Source organism: Martes martes (assembly GCF_963455335.1).
Source record: "Martes martes genome assembly, chromosome: 8".
NCBI classification, from domain to species: Eukaryota; Metazoa; Chordata; class Mammalia; order Carnivora; family Mustelidae; genus Martes; species Martes martes.
This window is the reverse complement of record NC_137895.1, coordinates 115,439,452-115,462,647: the sequence shown is the minus strand read 5'-3', so window position 1 is coordinate 115,462,647 and position 23,196 is coordinate 115,439,452. Positions and strand designations below refer to the sequence as shown.

Below are 23,196 nucleotides of genomic sequence, written 5' to 3'. Positions count from 1 at the left end.
TATATGTCTGTATGTGAACTTTTCTAGTGTTAACCTGTTTTATTTTCTGAGTACATGACTTTGGGGTTTCTGTTTTTTAGGTCCAGAATTTTTCAATGTTGCAAATGGGTGAATTGATTATAGGAAATTTATTGTATTTTCTCCTTTCTCTTTGTTATTTTAATTTGCTATGAGAAGCTTTAATGTTATAAAATGTAAGTTTTAATAACATTGATTATACTCTCTTTACAAGTAGAAGAAAATTCTAAATTGATTTTTCTGTCTTGACTAATGTTGATGTACAGTTTTGATCTTGGTGAATACTTGGAATGTGAGTTAGTGTCCCAGGTTTGAATCTAATCAGTGTTAGTTGTGCCATTTCCTCAAAAGATTTAACCAAATGGGAGATATTTCAGTGCGTTCTGTCAATAGTGAAGAGTAGAAATCCTTAATAGATCTGGAACCTGTGGATCCTTTACGTGCATCTGATAATCAAGAAACTAAGGATTGGGATTAATGATAAAATAATCATTATATTACATGTGAACCTATGGAAGGACAATATTTGAAATCCTCAGAATTATATTTAAAGGTAGTTTATTCCTTTTAGAAGTGTAACTTCCTTATTTTTCTTAAACCAAATATACTGAAAATCTTTAACATTTTAAAATATACATGCCTATGTTTTAAAAATACCAATTACTCATATTTTTGCTTTCCACTGGCTTCCTAGAACACATACCTCTCTCAGCTTTTCTTTTATGCTTAATTGTCAGACATAGTGATGAAATACTGAACGCTTCTTTGTTCTTGCTGTATGGAATGGTAGATTGCTGCACTAGATAACAGGTGTGGGTATTTATTGCAATCCTGTGATGTTTTTTCTTTAAGTTGTCGAGTCTGACTGTTGACACTAAACTAAAACTTTTTAGTCAATGCTTAGGCACTTATTTTTACATGTTCCTGAGAATAATATATACCTTTCTGTCATTTCTAGTTTATCTCTGTTCTTTTGATTATCCTGATTAGTGGCAATAATTTTCTTGGTTTCTGGTAACTTTTCTTGCTACTTTCTAATTCTGTCAGAATATTTTCCAGTATTAATGTTGATTTACTTGACTTCAGTGAGCTCAGAGGCATTAGTTGCCATTTCATATAAATGTTTGCCAAACAATTTGTGGCAGGTCTTCAGTCCACTCACTTGGGTTTCTATTTGTAACACTAGGTTGCAACTAAAAAGCTTATGAGACATGTATTTTGAGATCTAAAAAGAGAGAAGATTTTAAACTTCAGTGATCTTTTAGTTTGGCATATGCTTACAATGCTAGTGTTCTAAAACTATTTTGAAATGCTTAGGAACAAGTAGAAGTCCTTTGTAGCATGCATGGTTTCTGCTTTCATTAGCTAAATTGAAAAAAAAAATTTTTTTTTTTTTAAGAAAAAAAGTTTGCTTTTTCTCCTTTAGGCAGCAATGGATTTTTGCATGAACATGAATACAAAAGCGAATAGGAAGAAGTTGGTACGGGCACTCTTTATAGTTCCCAGACAAAGGTAGGTATTAAAAACCAAAAAGTAATTTGTTAGTGTTTTTACGCTGTAGTGATGATTGTAAGATAAATGTTTTTACTCAACTATCTCTTTAAAAACATCTCTTGTCAACAGACATTATTATTTTTAGCATATTTTCTGGAACTTTGTTCTCGTTGTTTTCTGTTCTTTTGTTCATTAGTTTTAGTGGAAGTATTTCTTCTGATACTAATCTGTTATTTGAAGAGAAAATGTTTGAGAATAATAGCAACCTAAGAGTAATAATAACTTAATCATTTCTAGAAGCAGTTGGTTTACATTTTTGCCTCTGAGAAGAAAAAAATAAAAAGGTATATAAGTTTTTTGAAGAGTTTTTATTTTGTATAAGGATCAGACTAATGTTTCTAATTTTTGCAGTTGTATTTAAATGAAAAGTTCCATGTTTTTGTAATTATGATAGTTTAGAATTGAAAGTTATATTCATGATTATGTTGCTAGTAATTCAAGCAGCATATTAGTTGCATAATGCTTTTAGAGAATAATAATGCTGTAAATTACACTAACTTAATGATCCTGAAATATGGAGGACCACTCAATCTATTGTCCTTACAAACCTGGAGGAGATGTTTTTCTGTTTATTCAACAGTGAGTAATTAAGTAATTTTGTTCACTGTTATGATGATTATATACCACATAGCTAATGTAGATACTTCCCCAGAAAGTAAGGGTTCTGAGGGATTTCACTAAAGGTTTCTTAAAGTTTTCATTAGGTCCATTTGTTGGTGGAGGCCCATAATCTGTTGATATAAGCTTTCTCAGTGAAACCAAATCGCTACTTCTTTTTCTTTCATACTGGTTTTTGCCTCCTGCCAGCATCATTAGTATGAACATTTGATTTTTCATCTTAGTGGGATAAGAGAGATGGAATGTATTAATAATAATAATTAAGCATTCTCTAGTTGAGAATGTCATGTACATGAATATTTTTATAATATGCATTTGATTTCATCAAATCTAAGGTGCCACCAGTTATGAAGTGCACCATTATGTAAAACTAAGAAAAAATATTGCCGTTATTGTTAAGTCCTTAATTGTGAGACACATCCCACTGTCATGTATTTGTAAGTGGGAAAAAGAGTATGCCTCTCATTGATGAAAATTCAGATACTTTTTCCTCAGTATCTTGGACTGATTTTTTTCAAGTGGTTCTCTTCTTATACAATGGAAATTTATTTTCAGATTTTTTTCAACTCTATTTGAATGAAGAAATAGGTATTAACAATTATTTGAACTTAATATAACACAGAATAATCCAAAGTTAGCAAAATAAAAGTCTTTGTTTACAAAAGAAATCATGCAGTGATGTTTAAATAGTTTGCTTACAAAAGAGCATCCTGTCTCCCTTCATCCCTACTCTGTCCTGTTGCACCCCACCCTTCCCCTCCTCTGGCGGCCCACCCCCCAAGAAGGCCCTCAAAAACTGCACATTATTATTTGGTCTTTGCTGGTTGTATCCTTTATAACTCAGTTTATCTGCTTAGCTCATCAAATAGCTGCAAATTAGATGTACTTGGAATCTGCTAGAAATGTAGACTTAAAGGTAGTAGTAAGTGACAATTTATGGTTTGAGAGGAGAGGGAAAAAGTAAAGAGACAAGTGTATAGTACGCTAGAGCCATGAGGAAGAGACCTATATGTAGTCTTATATACCCGAAATGTATAAATTCAGTCCTTTAGGTTTTTTTTTTAATAATATACTTGAGTGATCAGAAAAGATTATGTTCTAAAATTTATTTATTTATTAACTAATTTATTAAGAGTTTGCTATATTCTGTGCTAGATTAGTGTTAGAGATACAGTGGTAAACAGGACAGATTAGGCTCTTGTATTCACAAAGCTTACAGTTTAGAAAAGAAGAAATACAAAGACTTCTAAGTGCAGTTACCAAGAAGAATCAAAACAGCATGCTTTGAAGTATTAGCAAGTGGAACTGATTGATTTAGTCTGGGGAGTCTGAGAAGGCTGCCTGGAACAAGGGTCATTTAATGTGAGTCTTGAGAAAGGAATTAGCTAGGCAGGGATGGCTGGGGAAGGGGAGTGTAGAGAGAGCATTCTTGTGGAGGCAGCTGAGTATGTGCAAAGAGCTAGAGACGGGAAAAGTGTTGCAAAAACTGCTTTCTTGTTTCCCTGGACGTTGTCCTCTAGACTAAATAAGCTGCAGGGAGGAGGCCCTGTTTCCTTCTTTATCTCCAGCACTCAGGGTAATATCGGACAGGTAGAAGGTGATAAAATTACATACCATGGTATTTAATGCCTTATCTTATCTAGCCCCCTTTCAGCTTTAGACGGGAATTCTGTCCACTCTTCTCTTGCAAAATCCTGATTTCTTCAATACCTTTCCCTCTCTCAGCTTCCAAGCCTCTGTCTTCTAATCTGTCTGGGATAATCTTTATTTTTCACTGAAAATTTCTGGCTCACCCTTTAAATCTTAGCCTAAGAGCTATATTCTCTGAACAGCCATCTTCATTGCCATTATATACATATAGATGCTCTTATAGCACTTTTAATATAACGTCTTTGTATGAAGAATCAGGTACATTTCCCAATATTGCTTTGCCACCTGTATCCTTACCAAACTGTATAAACTACAGGCTCTTTAAAAGGGAGTTCTTCCCCAATGTCCATAACCCATTGGGGAGGGTATGTGCTATGGTGAGTGCTGTGAATTGTGTAAGACTGATGATTCCACAGATCTGTAGTCCTGAAGCAAATAATACATTATATGTTAATAAAAAAATAATAAAATATATGTTAATATGTTAATAAAAAATAATAAAAAATAAAAGTGTAAGGTGTGGAAGGAAAAAAAAAGGGAGTCTTTCGGAGTTCTTGCAGCACCTGGCTGGCTCAGTGGTAGAGCATGCAACCCTTGATCTTGGATTGTAAGTTTGAGCCCCACATTAGGTGTAGAGATTACTTAAAAAATAAAAAAGAGAGTTTTGGATCTTTTCATTTTTTATATTTCAACACGTATAGTTCTGGTAAGTGCTTGAAAATAATCAATGAATTAATGTTGGTCATATGCAAATCTAAAATTTCATTTTAAAAAATAAGTGAGGCATTTATAGGCTCAAAGCCCAGAAGTATCAAACACTGTGCTGAAAAGTATCCTTTCCATCCTTGTCTCCTTATACCCAGTTTCCACTTTTCCATTTGGAAACCCCTGTCTTGATTCTTATATATCCTTCTAAGTTTCTTTTTCATTACATTACGTTACATTACAAGAAAATGTAATTATAGGGCGCCTGGGTGGCTCAGTGGGTTAAAGCCTCTGCCTTCGGCTCAGGTCCTGATCTCAGGGTCCTGGGATCGAGTCCCACGTCGGGCTCTCTGCTCAGCAGGGAGCCTGCTTCCCTCTCTCTCTCTCTCTCTCTCTGCCTGCCTCTCTGTCTACTGTGATCTCTCTCTGTCAAATAAATAAATAAAATCTTTAAAAAAAAAAAAGAAAATGTAATTATAAATTCTTGTATTTCTTGTTTTTTATACAAGGGCAACTTACTGTACCTGTCATTCTGAACATTACTATTTTCATTAATAATATATCTTGGAGAGCTTTCATATCCATATATAAAGATTTCCCTTGTTCTTTTAAAGCTGCAGTGTTTCTAATTATGGATGTACTATATTTAACCATTTTGGACATTCCAGTCTGCCATTACAGACAACGCTGTGTTTGTACTTCCCTTTTCTTTTTTCTCCTCTTAAGCATGTCAGCTAGAGGTTTATCCATTTTTGTTTTTCTTACCAGAAAACCAGCTTCCAAATTATAATTTTTTCTATTGTTTTACTATTTTTTTTACTCATTAGTTTTGGCTTTTGATCTTTACCAATTCCTCCTCTCTTGCTTTCCTTCATTCATTTTGTTACTTTTTTGGCATTTAACATACTGTCTTGAGAATGGTCTTAGCTGTATATTGTAGTTCTGGCATGTGGTGATTTCTGTTTTTGTTTTTTAGAAATTCTCCAATTTTAGTTTTAAGTTTCATTTTGTTCCCTAAGGAGGTATCTGAGAGAGGTTTGAAACTTCCGGATAGTGGGACTTTTTTTGTTCTGTTTTCTTGTCTGACTTGGTTACTAATTCATATTTTTACTACATTATGAATAAAAAATACAGCCTAGACTTTTTGGATTTTTTTGAAATTTTCTTTATGGCCTATTATATAGTCAGTCTTCGGGAATATTCCACAAGCATTTTTTTTTAAGATTTATTTATTTTTTAAGATTTATTTATTTATTTTAGAGGGAGAGCATGTGGGGGCGCAGTGGGGCAGGACAGAGGGGGAGAATCTTCAAGCAGACTCCGTTCCCAGAGTGAGCTGGGAACCCAATGCTGGGCTCTATCTCATGACCCATGAGATCATGACCTGAGCCAAAACCAAGAGTTGGACACTTAATTGACTAAGCCACCCAGGTGGGGGATGCCCCTTCCCCCCCAAGCATTTTTTTTTAAAAGGTTACGGTCTTTGTTTTTATGGTACAGAGTTAAATGTATTGATCAGGGAAGTTTACAGTATTAAATTAACTTTTATTAAGTTTGTCCATTTTCTTGACTTTTTTTTCTCTACCCAGGGGTTCTGGACTAAGGTGAATTAAAGACTGCTGTTGATGTGTGGTGTTTTCCTAATAACTGCTATGATTTCAGCTTTTTGAATGTTACTGTTGTTATTTAGTATGAAGATAAAACTTACACCTCACTGTGGATTGAGCCTTTTATCACTATAAAGTGTCATTCTTTGTCTTAATGCTTTTTTGGCCTTTTACTACCTTATCTGGTATTAATTTCTTTCTTTTTCTCATACGCTTTTGACCTTCTATACTGACCTTCTATATTCAGTATTTCAGAATCACTTTATTTTAGTTGAGTCTCTCATACATTCTGGAATTGAATTTCACTTTGACATCTTTTCTGAAAAATATGTTTCTTATCAATAAGTTAGGCTGTTCACATTTTTTTTAATTAGATCATGAGCAGGAAGTGGAGGTGGGGGGGAGGAACAATGAGAAAAGGGAGAGGGATAAGCAGACCCCTGGCTGAGCAGGGAGCCCGACGTGGGGCTCTATCCAGGACCCTGGGATCATGACCTGAGCTGAAGGCAGATGCTTAACCACTGAGCCACTTGGGCACCCTGTTTACTTTTTGATAAGATAGATATGATTGGTCCAAGTTCTGTTATATTATTTGTCTTTTTGGTTTTATTTTTAAAAAGTCTTTCATTATGTAATCTGTATTGTTTTATTTGCCTTACATATGTGGGTATTTGTATTTTCTGGTTTGAGGAAGGTTTGTATTTTTATTTTAGTAGTTCCCTTCATAATTGTAGGTTTACTTCATGGTCATTTATTTAGATAATCTTTGTTTTTCCTGCCACAAGTGATGATGAAATTAGCTTGTGTTCTCTTCCTTTCGTCTCCCTCTCCTTACCCACCTGGTGTCGGTCTGTAATGTTACCTTCCTTGACATTTTCCTTTTTCAGTGTTAAGTGTGCTCAGACTTGTGTCATTTGGTTTGTCAGCTTTCAGTGTTAATTCTCTCCCAGCGCTACAGGCAGGCAAGCAGTAAACTTATCAGACTTCCCCTTTTCTCTTCTCTTCGTCCGCCCTCCCCGGTTTTTGTCTCCATGTTGATAACGCATCCTAATTTGTCACTCTAACCCCCTCATTTGTTTTGTCTTAGTTCTACAGTTTAAAATACTCCATGCTCCCAGCCAGCCCTGTTTCTCTGGTTTTCTTAGTTATCTCTTGGTTTGCTGAAGTTCATCTTCTAATAATTTTCTCAAGAAGCGTTCTTGGGAAAAAAATATCCCTTGAGCTCTTATACATTCAGTGATGTGTCTGTGGATTTCTTTCTTGAAGGACAGCTTAGCTAGTTGTAGGATTCATGGCTCATACTTTATCCTTAAATACCTTATTGGTGTTCCCTCAGTGTCATCAGACATTTGGTGTTACTGTGGAGAAGCTGTAGGCCAGCCTGCCTTTTTCTTTTTCTCCTGTGTGATTGACTTGGTCATTCATACGGCTCCCCGAAACTCTTTCTCTAGTAAATCCAGTGGAGATCCAGGATGGAGATTCCTCAGTGTTGTTGTTCATTCTCCATGCCCTTTCAGTGTTCATATTGAATACTTCAGGGAAGTTTTCCCAATTTTCGTCTTTAAGTATAAATAGATAATTGTTCTGTTCTCTTGTTTTGGTTTTCTTTTTTAGGTACTCCTAAAATCTCCTTTGCATATTTCCAGCTACCATATTCTCACTAATCACTTTTTTCAGTGTCTTCTTTTAATCTTCCGCCTCTTAGTGTTCTCAAAGTATGTTCTCCCCTGTGCTCCCTTCCTCATTTCTTGTTTTGGGTTCATTTCATATTTTTATTATTTTTAAAAGATTTTATTTATTTATTTGATAGAGAGATCACAAGTAGGCAGAGAGGCAGAGAGAGGGGGAAGCAGCCTCCCCACCAAGCAGAGAGCCCGACACGGGGCTTGATCCCAGGACCCTGAGATCATGACCTGAGCCGAAGGCAGAGGCTCAACCCACTGAACCACCCAGGTGCCCCTCATTTCATTTTTTTTTTAAAGATTTTATTTATTTATTTAACAGAGAGAGACACAGTGAGAGAGGGAACATAAGCAGGGGGAGTGAGAAAGGGAGAAGCAGGCTTCCTGCTGAGCAGGGAGCCTGATGTGGGGCTTGATCCCAGGACTCTGGGATCATGACCTGAGCTGCAGGCAGACGCGCAACGACTGAGGCACCCAGGTGCCCTTTCATTTCATATTTTTAAAATCACAACAAAATGGCCAGAATTTTAATATATTTTGTGGCAATATTTTTCTGGTAAATTTTGATATGTTTTAAAGAATTTTTCCTTTTCTTCTTCTTCTTTCTTTATTTTTATTTTTGTAAGTGCCCAGTGTGGGGCTTGAACTCATGGCCCTGAGACCAAAAGTGATCTGAGCCAGCCAGGCACCCCTTTGTATTTTTTAAATAAATTGTGGTTAATAATATTAATAAATAGATTTTGAAAATTTTCCCTGTTTGGATTAGCTCTCTGTTCACTTTTCACTTGTGGCTTCTGCTGTAATTTACCTTCCATCAAATCTGGATTGATTTTGGTAGCTCCATTCAAACCTTAAGCAACATTGGCGTTTACTCTGAAAAATGAAGTTTACAGACTTCATCTTATATCGTTGCCATTACTTCCAGGATTGCCATGGCATGAAGGGACAGTGTGTGACCTCAGCTCATTCCTGGGTACCTTGGACAAAAAGTTATACATCGTTTTCACCTCAGCCCAAAGCCTAAGATGACAACAATGACATTTGGAAAATGTAGGGAAGCATGTGGAGCACTCGGGTAGCACTGTTGCCATTGCTTCAGATACACTCATAGAGATTTGTTTGAGGCCATTAAATTTATATTTCTCTAGTAAGTTTTCTCACTGAAAACGATAAAAGAGATATTAAGTATGGTTTGGCTGATAGAGGGCAGTCTGTTCAGCAATGGAGTTTACAAGTAGCATTGACTGTTAACTCTTTACTGACATTTCCATATTTCACACATATTTCAGATGAGCTGCGTTTTAGAAAAATCTCTAATTTATGTAAGAACAGATGTCTCATCTGTCTACTTTTCTAGTGTAAATAGTATTCTCTAGTCTCCTCTAACGATTTCAGTGTTTAGCTAAAACTTGTCTTGTTTATGTTCCTGAGTGACTTGGAAAGGCAAGGACTCTGTTTACACATCTTTAAAATGGTGAATTAGAGTCTCGGACAAGGTTGATGCTTCCTGGTTAACTGTATATTTTTATTGATTGCGATAGCCTTTAATTTTGAAGGGCTTTTGTTGTTGTCCTTAACCCCAAGGCATCTTTCTATCTTACCTGTGCTATTTGGGTTGTCCTGAGGATTATAGCTTGGTCCCTAAGGAGGCCAGAGTAAAAATAATAGTCAAGTGCCATTAAGTCTTCTCTCATTCCATTTTTCGTTCTCTTTTTTTCCTTATTCTCTTCCCTTCTCTCATAGGCTCACAAACCCGTCTCCATCTTTTATTCATTTTATTCATTCAGTCTTGAATAAAAGAGATGACTGATCGCCTGTAGGGGGAGTGGGAGGAAGAGGGAACAAAGCAGGTTGGGTCTAGAGTGAGCATGCTAGAATGTTCTCTTGGGTAGCCAGTTATTAGTGTATTAGGAGTAGCAGTTATTTGAGCCCTCTGGACTTGGGGACGAACTGGGACCCTTTGGGAGAGAGGGCCAAGGAGATTCTTTACACGTTTTAGCTCTTGCTCTTATCTACCCCCACTGTCTGCTGTGTCCACATAGACTCTGTGGGACCCCTTTGATAAGGTGCATCTTTCTTTTTGGGTGGCATTTTCTCTCCCCCACCCTCCCCAAAGGACATGAGTCCTTTTGAGCGTCTTTGTGGCCAAGATTCTTTACTTATGGCCGGGATTCTCTCCTTCATCCAGCCCATCCTGCCTGAGCTGACCAAATAATGTGCTACCAAAATCAGAATAAACTATTTGTTGTTTGAGTGCCTATGGCTGTGAGGGCCCAAAGGTTTTATATATACAGTGGACTCTTGAACAACATGGGACTTAGGGGCACCAACCTTCTACACATAAATTAATATATAACTCTTGACTCCCCCAGAACTTAACTAAGGGCCTTCTGTTGACCAGAAGCCTTACTGCTAACATAAACAGTTGATTAACATGGATTTTGTGTGTTACATGTGTTATATACTATATTCTTACAATTAAGTAAGGTAGAGAAAAAAAAGGTTATTAAGAAAATCATAAGGGAGGGGTGCCTGGGTGGCTCAGTGGGTTAAAGCCTCTGCCTTTGGCTCAGGTCATGATCCTAGGGTCTTGGGATGGAGCCCCGCATCCGACTCTCCTCTCAGCCGGGAGCCTGCTTCCTCCTACCCGCCTCTCTCTGCCTGCCTCTCTGCCTACTTGTGATCTCTCTCTCTCTCTTTCTCAAGTAAATTTAAAAAAAAAAAAAATCACAAGGGAGAGAAAAATAACATTTACAGTGTTATACTGTATTTATTAGGAAAAAAAATCCATATTTAAGTGGATGTGCACAGTTCAGTCTTGTGTTCAGGGGTCAGCTGTATACAGGTTCCCCCACTACCCAAAAGTAGAATGTTCCTATGAAATCTTTCTTAAGTTGAAATGGTGTAAAGCAGTAATTACCGTAAATTTATATGGAAGTCTTTGCATGGACCCAGACCCTTCCCACCACCAAGAAGAAACCTCTCTTAGACTTTTCTGATAACTTAGGACACATCTTAGTAACAGAATCCAGAAATAAATCTAGCTAAGGCATGGATGCTCACAGACACAGTTGAAAGCTCTGGCGATTTGATGTCAATCTGTGGAGTGTAGTTCTTGGGGATGGAGCCGCTCTGGCTGCTCCCGGTGTGCACCGCCTCTGTAGCTGCCTCACTGCAAAACCAATGCTGAACCTGATACTTGCTTTTCACCTTTTTTGTGCAAGTGAAAAATCCTCTCTGGATTTCTTCCAGGTAGCAAAACCAGGTATAGCTGTAGGTCTTAAGCAGAAGCAGAGTGGTATAACGTGAACTTTTGAAAGGCAAGGGGATCCCTATATGGCTAGTGTCTGGTAGAGAATTTGGCTGTCTTACCTAATCTGTATATTTTAGTTTAGGAAGCACTAAACTAGGTAACTCTTAAGGTTCTTTATGGATCTTTTCTTAAAAAAAAAGCAGCTTTATTGAGCTGTGATTCACATACTGTACAATTCACACCTTTGAAGTAATACATTCAGTGTTCTAAATATCTGTCACTATGATCAAATTTTAAAACATTTTTGTCTTGCCCAAAGAAACCTTCTATTAGTAGTCAATCTATACTTTCTCTGCCCACCTTTTCTCCCGCCCTAAGAAACCACCAGCCTTGGGGTGCCTGGGTGGCTCAGTGGGTTAAGCCTCTGCCTTCAGCTCAGGTCATGATCCCAGGGTCCTGGGATCAAGCCCCGAATCGGTCTCTCTGCTCAGCAGGGAGTCTGCTTCCCTTCCTCTCTCTCTGCCTGCCTCTCTGCCTACTTGTGATCTCTGTCTGTCAAATAAATAAATAAATAAAATCTTAAAAAAAGAAAAGAAAAACCACCAGCCTATGTTTAGTTGCTATGGGTTTGCCTATTCTGAATATTTCATATAAATAAAATACAACATATGCCCTTTGTACCTAACTTCTTTTACTTAGTATCGTGTTTTCAAAACTTATCCATGTTATAGCATGTATTAGAATTTCTTCCTTTTTAAGGCCAAATAATATTTCACACAACATTTTGTTACTCATTTATCAGTCGAGGGACAATAGGATTGTTTCCACTTTTTAGCTACTAAGAGTAATGTTGACATGACTACTTGTGTACAGGTTTTTGTGTGGGTATTGTTTTCATTTCTTTCGGTGTATGTCTAGGAGGTGTATGTCTAAAAATTGCTGTGTCCTGTGGTAACTTTTTAACATTTTCAGTAATTGCCAGACTTTTTCACAGTGGCTGCACTATTTTACATTCCCATGAGCTATGTATGAGGGCTCCAATTTCTCAATATCCTCAAAACACTTGTTATTGTCCCTTTTTTGCTTATAGCCATCCTAGTCTGAAGTGGTATCTTTCTGCGATTTTGATTTACATTTTCCTAATGGTTGATGGTTTTAAGCATGTCTTCATGTGCTTATTGGCATCTGTATGTCTTCTTTGGAGAAATGTCTGTTTAAATCCTTTATCCCCTTTTTAAAATATGTTATTTATTACTGAGTTGTAGGAGTTCTTTATGTGTTCTTTGTATGTGTGTCTTACCAAATATAATTTGCAAGTATCTTCTCCCATTTTGTGAGTTGTCTTTTCACTTTCTTGGTGTCATTTGTAGCATAAAAGTTTTAAAATTTAATGTCCATCTGTAAAATTTTTTTAACCTGTACAGTTTTTATTTTTTTATTTATTTTATTTTTTTTTTAAAAGATTTTATTTATTTATTTGTCAGAGAGGGAGAGAGAGTGAACGAGCACTGGCAGGCAGAGGCAGAGGGAGAAGCCGGCTCCCTGCTGAGCAAGGAGCCCGATGCGGGACTTGATCCCAGGACGCTGGGATCATGACCTGAGCCGAAGGCAGCCGCCCAACCAACTGAGCCACCCAGGCGTCCCAAACCTGTACAGTTTTTAAAGGTTCAGTCTGAAACAGTGTTTTTACTGTTAGTGTGTTTTTCCTTCATTAAATAAATAGTTGGTCAAAAAAAATCTTAGAAGCCTGGCATTTTATCTCAGCCTATTGAAGGGCTCCATAAAATGAAATCTACTAGAAATTCCCTTTGATGTTTCATATCATTTTATAGTTAATTTGTAATTTAACACTTATAATTGAAATTTTGTACAAAGTATTCACATCTTAGGTATACCTATGTATCCACCACCTAGATCAAGTTAGAGATTGGGCTTAGTGTCTCAGAAAGCCCCCCGCCCCCAAACTAACTTTGAGTGTAAAGTACTTAGAAACGGCTTACTTGTTCATTGTTCTGGTACAGTCGAACCCAGTATTGGTTTTAATGACTTTGAAGTTGTATGAATTTCCAAGTTTTTACAGATGGATGATCAGAATCTCTTTAGATTTAGATTAATATAAACAAACTTCAGAGAATGAAGTGTTTCCCCTGATTCTTTTAACAGCTTTTCCTTAGTCTTTGAAGCGTGTTAGCATGTTATACCACTTGATGGCGCTGTTGCACTGGGAGTGGAACATTGTGAAAAAGTCTCTAGGGCATTTGGTTGTTGATTTCGGAGTAACTGACTCCAACCTTTTGTTACGTTTCATATGTTTTAAATCATTTGCTTCATTGTTTCCTTTGTATTCTTTTAATTGAATATTGGCAGTATTCTTTCACATTCCTCCTTTTTCTAGGCATTTTTGAACAAGGTAAAATTAATACCTTCCAACACTTAAATTCTTTAGATTTTAAAGAGAAAAAGAAAAGCTGGACATTTCTTTTAGAAAGCTGATTGATTATGACATAAGAACCTTTAAGAATTTCTTTTCTTTCCCCTCAGTAACAAAATGTGTTTCTGCATTCTTTATTACTTGTAGTTAATGACTGGATGTTTACTAACTTGATGATCATTAACTGCTAGTAAGATACTTAAATGTGTGATTTAAGAGACCTTAAAATGTAAGCAAGGTTTTATTATTTAAGAAAAAAATGTTCTTTTTCAAATGGTTCAGTCATTAACTGTTGGTAAAAATAATCCTCACTCTGAAGACAAAAATTGTTTTCAGAGGGAGGATCTAAGTTTATTTTCTAGTTGACTTTCAGAAAAGTCTAAAAATACATATCTAGCTTAAATTTTATTATAAATTTTACTCTTTAGTTTCATTAAAATGTTTTATTTTGTAGTTAATACCTTTAATGTGGTTGGCATAGCATTTAGCACTCCATTCCCTTGCAGCCTTGCATGCATAGAGGGTAGAACAGACAGAAAGGCGTACTTAAGCTGGATTAACATTGAAGAAATATATAATTTATTACCTTATTTACAACATAAGGGGTTTTAGTCTGCGAAGTAATGGATGAACAGTCAAGAAATTGAAGATTTTGGGGCACCTGGGTGGTTTCAGTGGGTTAAGCCTCTGCCTTCAGCTCGGGTCATGATCTCAGGGTCCTGGGATCGAGACCCACATCGGGCTGTCTGCTCAGCAGGGAACCTGCTTCCTCCTCTCTGCCTGCTTCTCTGCCTACTTGTGAACTCTGTCAAATAAATAAATAAAATCTTAATAGGGCAGGGTGACATTTACTTTCAGCCCTCCTTTTAATTGTGACAGGTATAATGGAAAAGAAATTTTATTTATTTATTTATGTATCTTATTTATTTATTTATTTATTTGACAGAGAGAGAGAGAGAGAGAGAGCGCACAAGCAGGGGGGGCAGGGAGAAGCAGGCCTCCTGCTGAGCAGGGAGCCTGATGTGGGACTCCATCCCAGGACCTGGGATCGTGACCTGAGCTGAAGGCAGACATTTAATAACTGAGCCACCCAGGAGCCCCAAAGGAGGAATTTTAGAAAAGTGTTAGTTTGAGAAGAACTTGGTGAGCTTTTATATGAGTAGAGGATTCCGAGAAAATAGAATATCTAACTTCACTTTCATGTGGCCAGAACAAAACCCAGGATTTCTAACTATCTGCAAAGGCATAAAAGAGTTAAGATCTTCCAGGGAATCCTTAAACTATTTTTTTTTTTGAATCCTTAAACTATTTTTAAAAATCGCTTTGGAAGTTGAAAGCACTTACCTATTTGTTAGTTCACTGATAAGAACCTGAATGGATAGCACAGATTGGTTTCCTCTAGAAAGGTTAACTATCTCTACCTTTCTTTTGAGACTAGGAAAAAGCTTTGATATAGATTGGGCTGATTTTGTAGAAGAAGAAAATAATGAAATAAAGTATAAGTGACTTGTCCAGGAAAAGAAGAAAAAGGAAATGATACAGTTAGGTTAAAATTTTTGTGCTAAGTGGATATAATCTTAAATTGTATTTTTTTTCTAAAATATTTTATTTATTTATTTGACAGAGATCACAAGCAGGCAGAGAGAGAGGAGGAAGCAAGCTCCTCGCGGAGCAGAGAGCCCGACGCCGGGCTCGATCCCAGGACGCTGGGATCGTGACCCGAGCCGAAGGCAGAGGCTTTAACCCACTGAGCCACCCAGGTGCCCCTAATCTTAAATTGTATTGAAAAATACATTGAGAAAGACAACCAAAATTAAAATTAATTTTATTTTTTTATTTATTTTTTTTTTTTTAAAGATTTTATTTATTTATTTGACAGACAGAGATCACAAGTAGGCAGAGAGGCAGGCAGAGAGGCAGGCAGAGAGAGAGGAGAAAGCAGGCTCCCCACGGAGCGGAGAGCCCGATGCGGGGCTCGATCCCAGGACCCTGGGATCATGACCCGAGCTGAAGGCAGAGGCTTTAACCCACTGAGCCACCCAGGCGCCCCTAAAATTAATTTTAAAAACTCAAGAGCTAGTTCTTAAAATCCAAATAGGGAAGCATTTAGAAAATTTAAACAAAAAAACATTTAAAAGTTTAAGAAATGAGCCCAATGATATGCTAGAAATACTTTTAAAAGCACTTGAAAGAATCACAGTGAAATTGAAATTTTTTGGGAAAATACACATTTCCAAATTATTTCAAGATAAAGTAGACTGGTGAAGTTATCAGTTAATTTCATCTTAAATAGAGTAAGACTGGATAGTTTTTTTGAGTTCTTTCAGTCTTTTATGGAAAAGTGATTTTTCTGCTGTGTTGTTTGTTCTAGAGCATAGAAAAGCAAACTTGCCGTTTCCTACTATGAATAAGCAGAATGTAACAAAGAGCAAGGAAGTTTGAAGGATTGGCCATTCTCACTTTTGAATGTCCATATAAAAACTCCACAAGTGAAAAACTAGCAAATCATATTTATTAGTATAATAAATAAAAATCCAGCAGGATCAGAGGATTAATCTTAGGATTAAAAAGATATTTTAAATAGGAAACCTATATATAAAATAAAAACATACATGATTATCCTATTAAGTACATAAAATATTTGATAAGCTAGCTTTGATAAAATGTAAAACTTGATGAAGTTTAATATTATTTTTATAAAAATCAGATGATCCTTCCTCAGAGTGGTGAAGAATATTTTTGACTAAAAGCTAACAGTAAACCTGGGGGAGCCTAGGTGGCTCAGTTGGTTAAGTGTCCAACTCTTGGTCTCGGCTCATTTCTCAATCTCAGAAGTTGTAAGTTCGAGCCCTGCATTGATCTCTGCACTGGGCATGGAGCCTGCTTAAGTAAAGAAAATAATAAATAAACCTAATTGTGAGATACCAGTAACATTTATTTACCTAACAAATGTTTACTGAGCGCCCACTATGGTGTTGGCACTGTGTTGAGTACTAGTTAACTGTTTCCCATGGAGTTTACTTATGTTCTGGTGCGGAAGAGTGACAAGATAATAAACATAACAAGCAAGTAGATTATATAATATGTTAGAAGGTGAAAATGTTACTTTAAAAAATTAGTGCTGGGTAGAGGATTGGGGGCATGGGGCCCGGTGGATTTGTGGTTTCAGGGGAGTATTTGGAAGAAGTCTCATTGAGGAGGTGAATTATTAGCCACATAAGATTTGGCCTTTGTTAGGGTGTAAGTGTAGATATTTGAGGAAAGAGAAAAGCATCTTCCGGCTGAAAAAAGAGCCAGTGCGGAGGTTCTGAGGTGAGCTTCCCAGCCATGGGAAGGTTAGCCAGGGCAGCTGAGACTAGAGGTTACAGAAGTACTATTTGAGAGAGTTAGAACCTGAGTCTCCTAATTCGGAGCATATTCCTCTTTGTTGTCTTATGACCTCAGCTCTTGTATTCATTTAATGTATCCTTCATTTTTCTGATTGGAAATTGTAGCAATTGTGGGTGGTAGAACCTAGGCATAGGTATAAGTAGTTTATTTGTATTTGGCGATTGGTTATGAACTGAAACAAAAAAGTATTTGTTGCTCAAGCGGGTTTGAAAAACAAATGAAAAACCTGATAATATATTCTAACTAAAATGTATTACAATTATATTAAAATACAATATTCCAACCAAAGTTTAAAAATTTATAAAGTAAATTTGCTATTAGCGTGAATCCATCTGTTATGCAAGAAAGTTGAAGGTTCATTTGTCCTAGGCTTGCTTTTTACGCTAATAGACATGAAGAAAATTGCTATTTATTTATGAGAATATATCATGGGAACACTTCATTTTTATAATATCAAGGAGTAATGTGTCCCACATGTGCATATTTTCTGTATGACAGGAGCTTAACCTTCAGTTGATAAAACTTCTTAAATAATTCAAAGAAACATTTAAAGTAACATTTAGCATTAAATATTTTGTGTTAGACATTTATGTAATGGATTGAACTTCTCATTGTTTCAGTAAAGAAAGGTGTGATGCCTTTAACAAAATTTACTGAGTCCCTAATACAAAGCTACTATTTTCCTGACTTCTCTCAGCATCTGTTCCCTTATTTCTGAAATGGTAGTTAAAATATCCACCCTATGGGATGGTTATTAGTATCAACAAGTTCAATGAAGTATATTATTCGGTGCCTAGGACAGAGCCTGGCACGTAAGAACGAACCAAATGATAATTTTTAAAAGAAATTATAATGGTCAAAGAGGAATGCAAAGGTTTTTAGGCTCTTAGGTAGGAATTTGAGCACTTCTCTCCATCTTTCAGATTAACCTCCATTTCTTTCTTTACTTGTGTTTCTTCTTCCAGCTGAGCCTTAATCTGTCCATGCTTTGAGTTTTCCAGATCTAATCCTAAACCTTGCATGGTGTGCATACTTTTTCCTCTGATGATGAAACTGTTTTCATCACTATTCTGTAGTGTTGTATTCAGGGATAACCTGTAGGATTATTGTGTTTCTGTTCTCCATGACTGTGGGCTGCTTAGTTTTTTGAGCTTTTGTGTTGAATTTTTATAATTTTTAACTTCCTTTCTCACTGTTAGCTCCCTATGACTTGATGCGGTCACCGCAGCTGCTTTTGTTAATTCCTCACTGCTGCTAATCTGCAGCGTCTGCTGAGTATTGCATCACTTGGTAATCGAATTCTATAAAATAATGGCTGTGGCAGGAATGGAAAGTAATTTTAGCTTGTGTATTCATTCTGATTAGTAGTGGCTGCCTGGAGTGCTGGGTTAAGCAGGACTCTGGGGCTGCATTCAGGTTTGATGAGAAAGTACTCTAATAATGAAAGGGGGTGGCAGCATGAATAACCACATATTTGCCAGTTATTGTCTAAAGTAAGAGAGGATAGGCACTGTGGGTGAATCTGAATAGGTTCTGTAATGAATAAGATGCAGAAGTTAGTGTGTGGGCTTTGGATAATATTTTGACTTCTTAGATGCCATCTTGGTTATTGGTTACCCTTTCACTTTAGACATTAAAGTTTCCAAATAATTTACCTGTGGGTAAAAGAAGGAAATAGTTTAAAAGGATTCTGTTTTGCACTATTTAAGTTACCATTAGGTTTGTTTACTTAGTAATTATGTGATCAAAAATTCAGGCCATGTCAAAACTTGATGTTTTCTGCACTTGGTATTTCATATGTTATCAAAATTGTATACTCAGTGAAATTGCATATGTGCAGTAAATGCACTGAATAGCAAATGTCAAATTATTAGTAAGCTTTCACAAAGCAGGTTGAATTTCCATATGCTTCATTATGATGGCAATAAATAGGCACGTCTGTACGATTACTAGTTTTTATCATTTAATGTGTGAATATATCTTAGAAAGTTTAAATTTTAAGATTAATTACTTCTGGTATGTCTTTCCTTTTACATATATCACATATAACTTTTGCAGGTTGGATTTGCTACCATTTTATGCAAGATTGGTTGCTACATTGCATCCCTGCATGTCTGATGTAGCAGAGGATCTTTGTTCCATGCTGAGGGGGGATTTCAGATTTCATGTATGTATTTAAGCATTTATTTTGTTATATATGTATACACACATATTTATATACTTATAAGTTGAGTGAGGATTCTTTAAGAATATAATTTTGTATTGGTAAGCATATTTCTGAAATTTGATAGTGGTTAAGAGTTCAGAATTAATGGGCTTCTGAGATTTTAAAATGTAATTTTCTCAACAAAGCTTGAAATTGATAAGTAGTATATTCCAGTTTGGAGATGAGCTGTTGCTGCTACCTTGTTTCCTACAGGTACTGCACTTTTTTGCTTTTGTTAATTAAAAACCATTCTTTAAGGTCAAGAGAGCCAGCAGTTCTCATTGGTGTTCCCAGAAGAAACATAGGATTGGCTGTGCAAGTCTGGGCACAGTGCCTGGAGGATGCCTGTTGGGGTGTCGGGAGTCCAAATGTCTGGGGTACATGAGGTTGTATAATTTATCTGAGCAGTGAATGGTGTGATAGCCCATGTTTTTATTGATTCTTGCCTTAACAATCTTTATCTTATATAGCGGTAAGTTTTTAAAGTGTACCCTGGTAAGTACCAGGGACCGGTTTCCAGACAGCTCCCTCCCTTTCTGGTTCTAGGAGTCTTAAATTGCCTGTTAGTTGTTCTCCAAATCCATACTACCCATCACCTTGTAAGGGGATATAAATAAAGCCTTGAAAGGAGTAAAATGGTTCCTTAAACATGACTGAAGGTGAATATTGTAGACTGAAAACGCATGAAATTCAAGTGGTTATATTAGCCAATGGGAAAAAATTGACAAACTTAGCTTTATAGCAAGTTGCTTGTGATGCAAATAAATGTTTGCTGTGCCCAGTATGCACTTTATTGCACTCATTATATAGAAATTGGTATTGCTGAGTGCTCAGAGAACAGAAATAATTCCTGAGAACAGGAATCTCACAACCTAGTTGTGAAGAAAAGGCATAAATACAAAAATGAGAGTGAAATAAACATTTAAACCCTGAATATATTCTATATTATAAGAAATTGCATGTTTAATTGCCAAACAAATTGTTCAGGAGTAAGAACCTTGAGTTCAGACAAGGAAAAAGTCTTCAGTGTAGAGTGGGATGACTTCTAAAGGCCTCTTGCCATAGGAGTTAGTTTATATGAGATTTGTGGTTAAGATTTTTCTGGGGCAGTTTTTGCTTAAGTGTGTTCTGGATTTTCTTTTTCTTTTTTTTTTTTTAAATTTTTTTAAAAAATTTATTTATTTGTTAGAGAGCGAGCGAGCACAGGCAGACAGAGTGGTAGGCAGAGGCAGAGGGAGAAGCAGGCTCCCCGCCAAGCAAGGAGCCCAATGTGGGACTCGATCCCAGACGCTGGAATCATAACCTGAGCCGAAGGCAGCCGCTTAACCAACTGAGCCACCCAGGTGTCCCTGTTCTAGAATTAAGAAAGGACTGGTTTCTGTGTTTTAAAAGCTGTTTGGAAACACTTGAGATCAAGAGAGTTAAATGATTTTGTTTTGTTCTCTTTTAAGAATTCCCAAAGCTTTAATAGGGTAATGTGCACTTTCAACCTCCTGGGAGGGGTCAAAGAACACACTTTGATAAATGCTGCCAGTTCAGGGATTGATGCATCAAGAGTTATGATATTCTTTTTGATTTATTTAATCCCATTATGCAAAACAAGAAACTTTTCCTGGCAGACAGTATTACTCTATTATATGAGTCACACATATACCCCTCAACCAAATCCAAAAACAACATACATGCTGGACCAAGCATAACTAATGCTTTTGGTGAGAAATTTAAGATTAAGGTTATTCTATTCATGTATCTTTCGCTTCCCACCTTTGATAATTGGGGTGAGAGTTGCAGGACTTGGAAGTTTCATTCCTGATGTAATGCTTTGTTACAACTCAGAGACTTAGCGGAATTCTAGGAGAATACTGTGGGAACCACTGCTTTCAGGGGAGAGAAGAGTAACTTGAAGTCACTTGATCAAATAACTTGATCACTTCTGCGTCCTCCAGGATCTATCTTTTCTAACCCTGACATCTGCAGACTTTGCCAGCGACTTGCTTTTTGTCTCTATATGTGCCTAAAGCTTCCCATCCTTAAGTGAAACTAAAATAATAGCAACAAGAAAATGTCTTCAACCTCGCCCCCCACGCTCTTTCATTTGCTTCTTGTTCGAGTTGTTTTAGAGTATACTTGTCTCTTCTGCTTCTGACATTTACTCTTTGTTTCATCATAGCACCCTGGCAGAGACCACCAGCATCCTCTTAATCACTTTAAGTTAGTTGATGTCCCTACAGATTCTAAACTGCTGGCTGTTCTTTTTTTCTGCCCTCCTGTCTGCCCCACTTGCTAGCATTGTTAACGCTGGTCGAGTTACTTAAGTGGGGATAATACTGGTATCTTTTCAGATGGGATTGTTCTTATGTATTACACAAGATAATGGATATAAAGTTCATCACTCAGTGCTCAGACATAGATGTTATTACAATAATAATTATCCCTTCTCTCCCACCACACTCTCCTGGTTCTTACTTGACTGCTTTTCTCAATATCTTTTATCAAGAGTAAAATATCTTCTACTTTTTTCCAGCTGAGTCTGTATTTTTGCATTCCCCAGACCTCCTTCTTCACCCTCCTTTTTGACAGAACACATTTTACCTGGGCTTTAGTTGACTTTTATTTCTCAGCAACCTCAAATACATGTCTCTTGCCAGAACCTCTCTCTTTGTGCTTAGAAAGTTCTCTTGTAGTTCTGGGTAAATATGTTTATAAAATAAACTCATTAATTCTCAAAAAAATCTTCAGCCTTCACTTTCTCATATCAACCTTTATTCTCTCTGTAAATTTGCAATATTTTTTCTCTAGTCCCTAAGAGAAGTACTTCTACTTTTGCTCCTTGGACATTCCAGAGCCAGCCTTCACCAAATTCTGTTGGTACTATCTTCTAAAACACTTCTCCAAATCTGACATCTCCTCTTCATAGCTTGAATTATGAGAATAGTGTTTTACTTAGGCTTCCCTGTCTCTGTCTTCTAATTCCAGCATATAATCACAATCATACCCTTTGCTTAAGAATCTCACCTGAGAAATAAAACTGGTTAACAGAACTATGTGAAATCTCATCTAGTAGTCAAAGAAATTCTAGTTAAAGCAACAATTAATCTACTAATTTGACCAACAGATTAGTAAAGGTAATAGAAATGAGAAACCACATGCACTTGAGGTCAGAATTTGGAGAAGGAATTAGGTAATATGTTTCAAGATTCTTACATGCATTTATACATTGGACAACTTTGAGAATCTGTCCTAAGTAAGTAATCCTATATACCCAAAAAAGCTTTATTCACATCATGAATTGTAGGGAAAAAATGGAAAGTAAGCTAGAAGCCCAGCAGTGAATTAAGAAAATGGTCAGGTAGTCATAGTGCTGAAATGATATAGAGCCATCAAAAGTAATACTTACTAAAAAATTTTTGTAACATACAGAAAGTGCTTCTTTTGGTGGAAAAAAAAAAGCAAGCTGTAAAATCTTACACAGAATAAATTTCTAGTTATGTTAAAATGCTTGGAACATAAAGAAAGAAAAGAATTACATATCAATATGTTAGCAGTGGCTGTCTTTGAATAGTGGGGCAATAAGAAATAAAATATTTTTTTCCATTCTAATTTTCCATGCTCTCCAAATTTTCAGCAGAGCCTACTTTACAGTGAAGGGACAGCTTTTATTTAAATATAAGCATATCAGACTGACCTTTTTTTTTTTTAAAGATTTTATTTATTTATTTGACAGAGATCACAAGTAGGCAGAGAGGCAGGCAGAGAGAGAAAGAGAAGGAAGCAGGCTCCTTACGGAGCAGAGAGCCCGATGCGGGACTCGATCCCAGGATCCTGAGATCATGACCTGAGCTGAAGGCAGAGGCTTAAGCCACTGAGCCACCCAGGTGCCCCTGACTGACATTTTTAAAATTAGCAGTCTTTCAGCTTTTTAAATCAAATCTCTCTAGTGGTAAAATAGATTGACCACATATCCCAGTTTGGCATACTTACATATGAATTGTATATATTTGCAGTTGTATGAAATATTTTATGTAAATTTATAAAATAAAAGTAAATTGAAGAGTGTGAGATCAAAACATAAACAGAAGTTT

General features: G+C 36.5%; 1 protein-coding gene across 4 annotated transcripts in view; it reads left to right on the top strand.

Annotated features, from left to right (window-relative positions):
- UPF2 (UPF2 regulator of nonsense mediated mRNA decay) overlaps positions 1–23,196 on the top strand; it is a gene marked incomplete at its 3' end in the record, with an annotated part of 107,977 nt that overhangs the window by 39,548 nt on the left and 45,233 nt on the right. For all 4 annotated transcript variants that reach the window (XR_013967236.1, XM_080810481.1, XM_080810482.1 and 1 more), the window contains exons 8-9: positions 1,445–1,530; positions 18,967–19,075. Coding sequence is in view for 3 of the 4 variants with exons in the window: in XM_080810481.1 (XP_080666607.1) it covers positions 1,445–1,530; positions 18,967–19,075 (195 nt within the window). The remainder of the gene's footprint in view (positions 1–1,444; positions 1,531–18,966; positions 19,076–23,196) is intronic.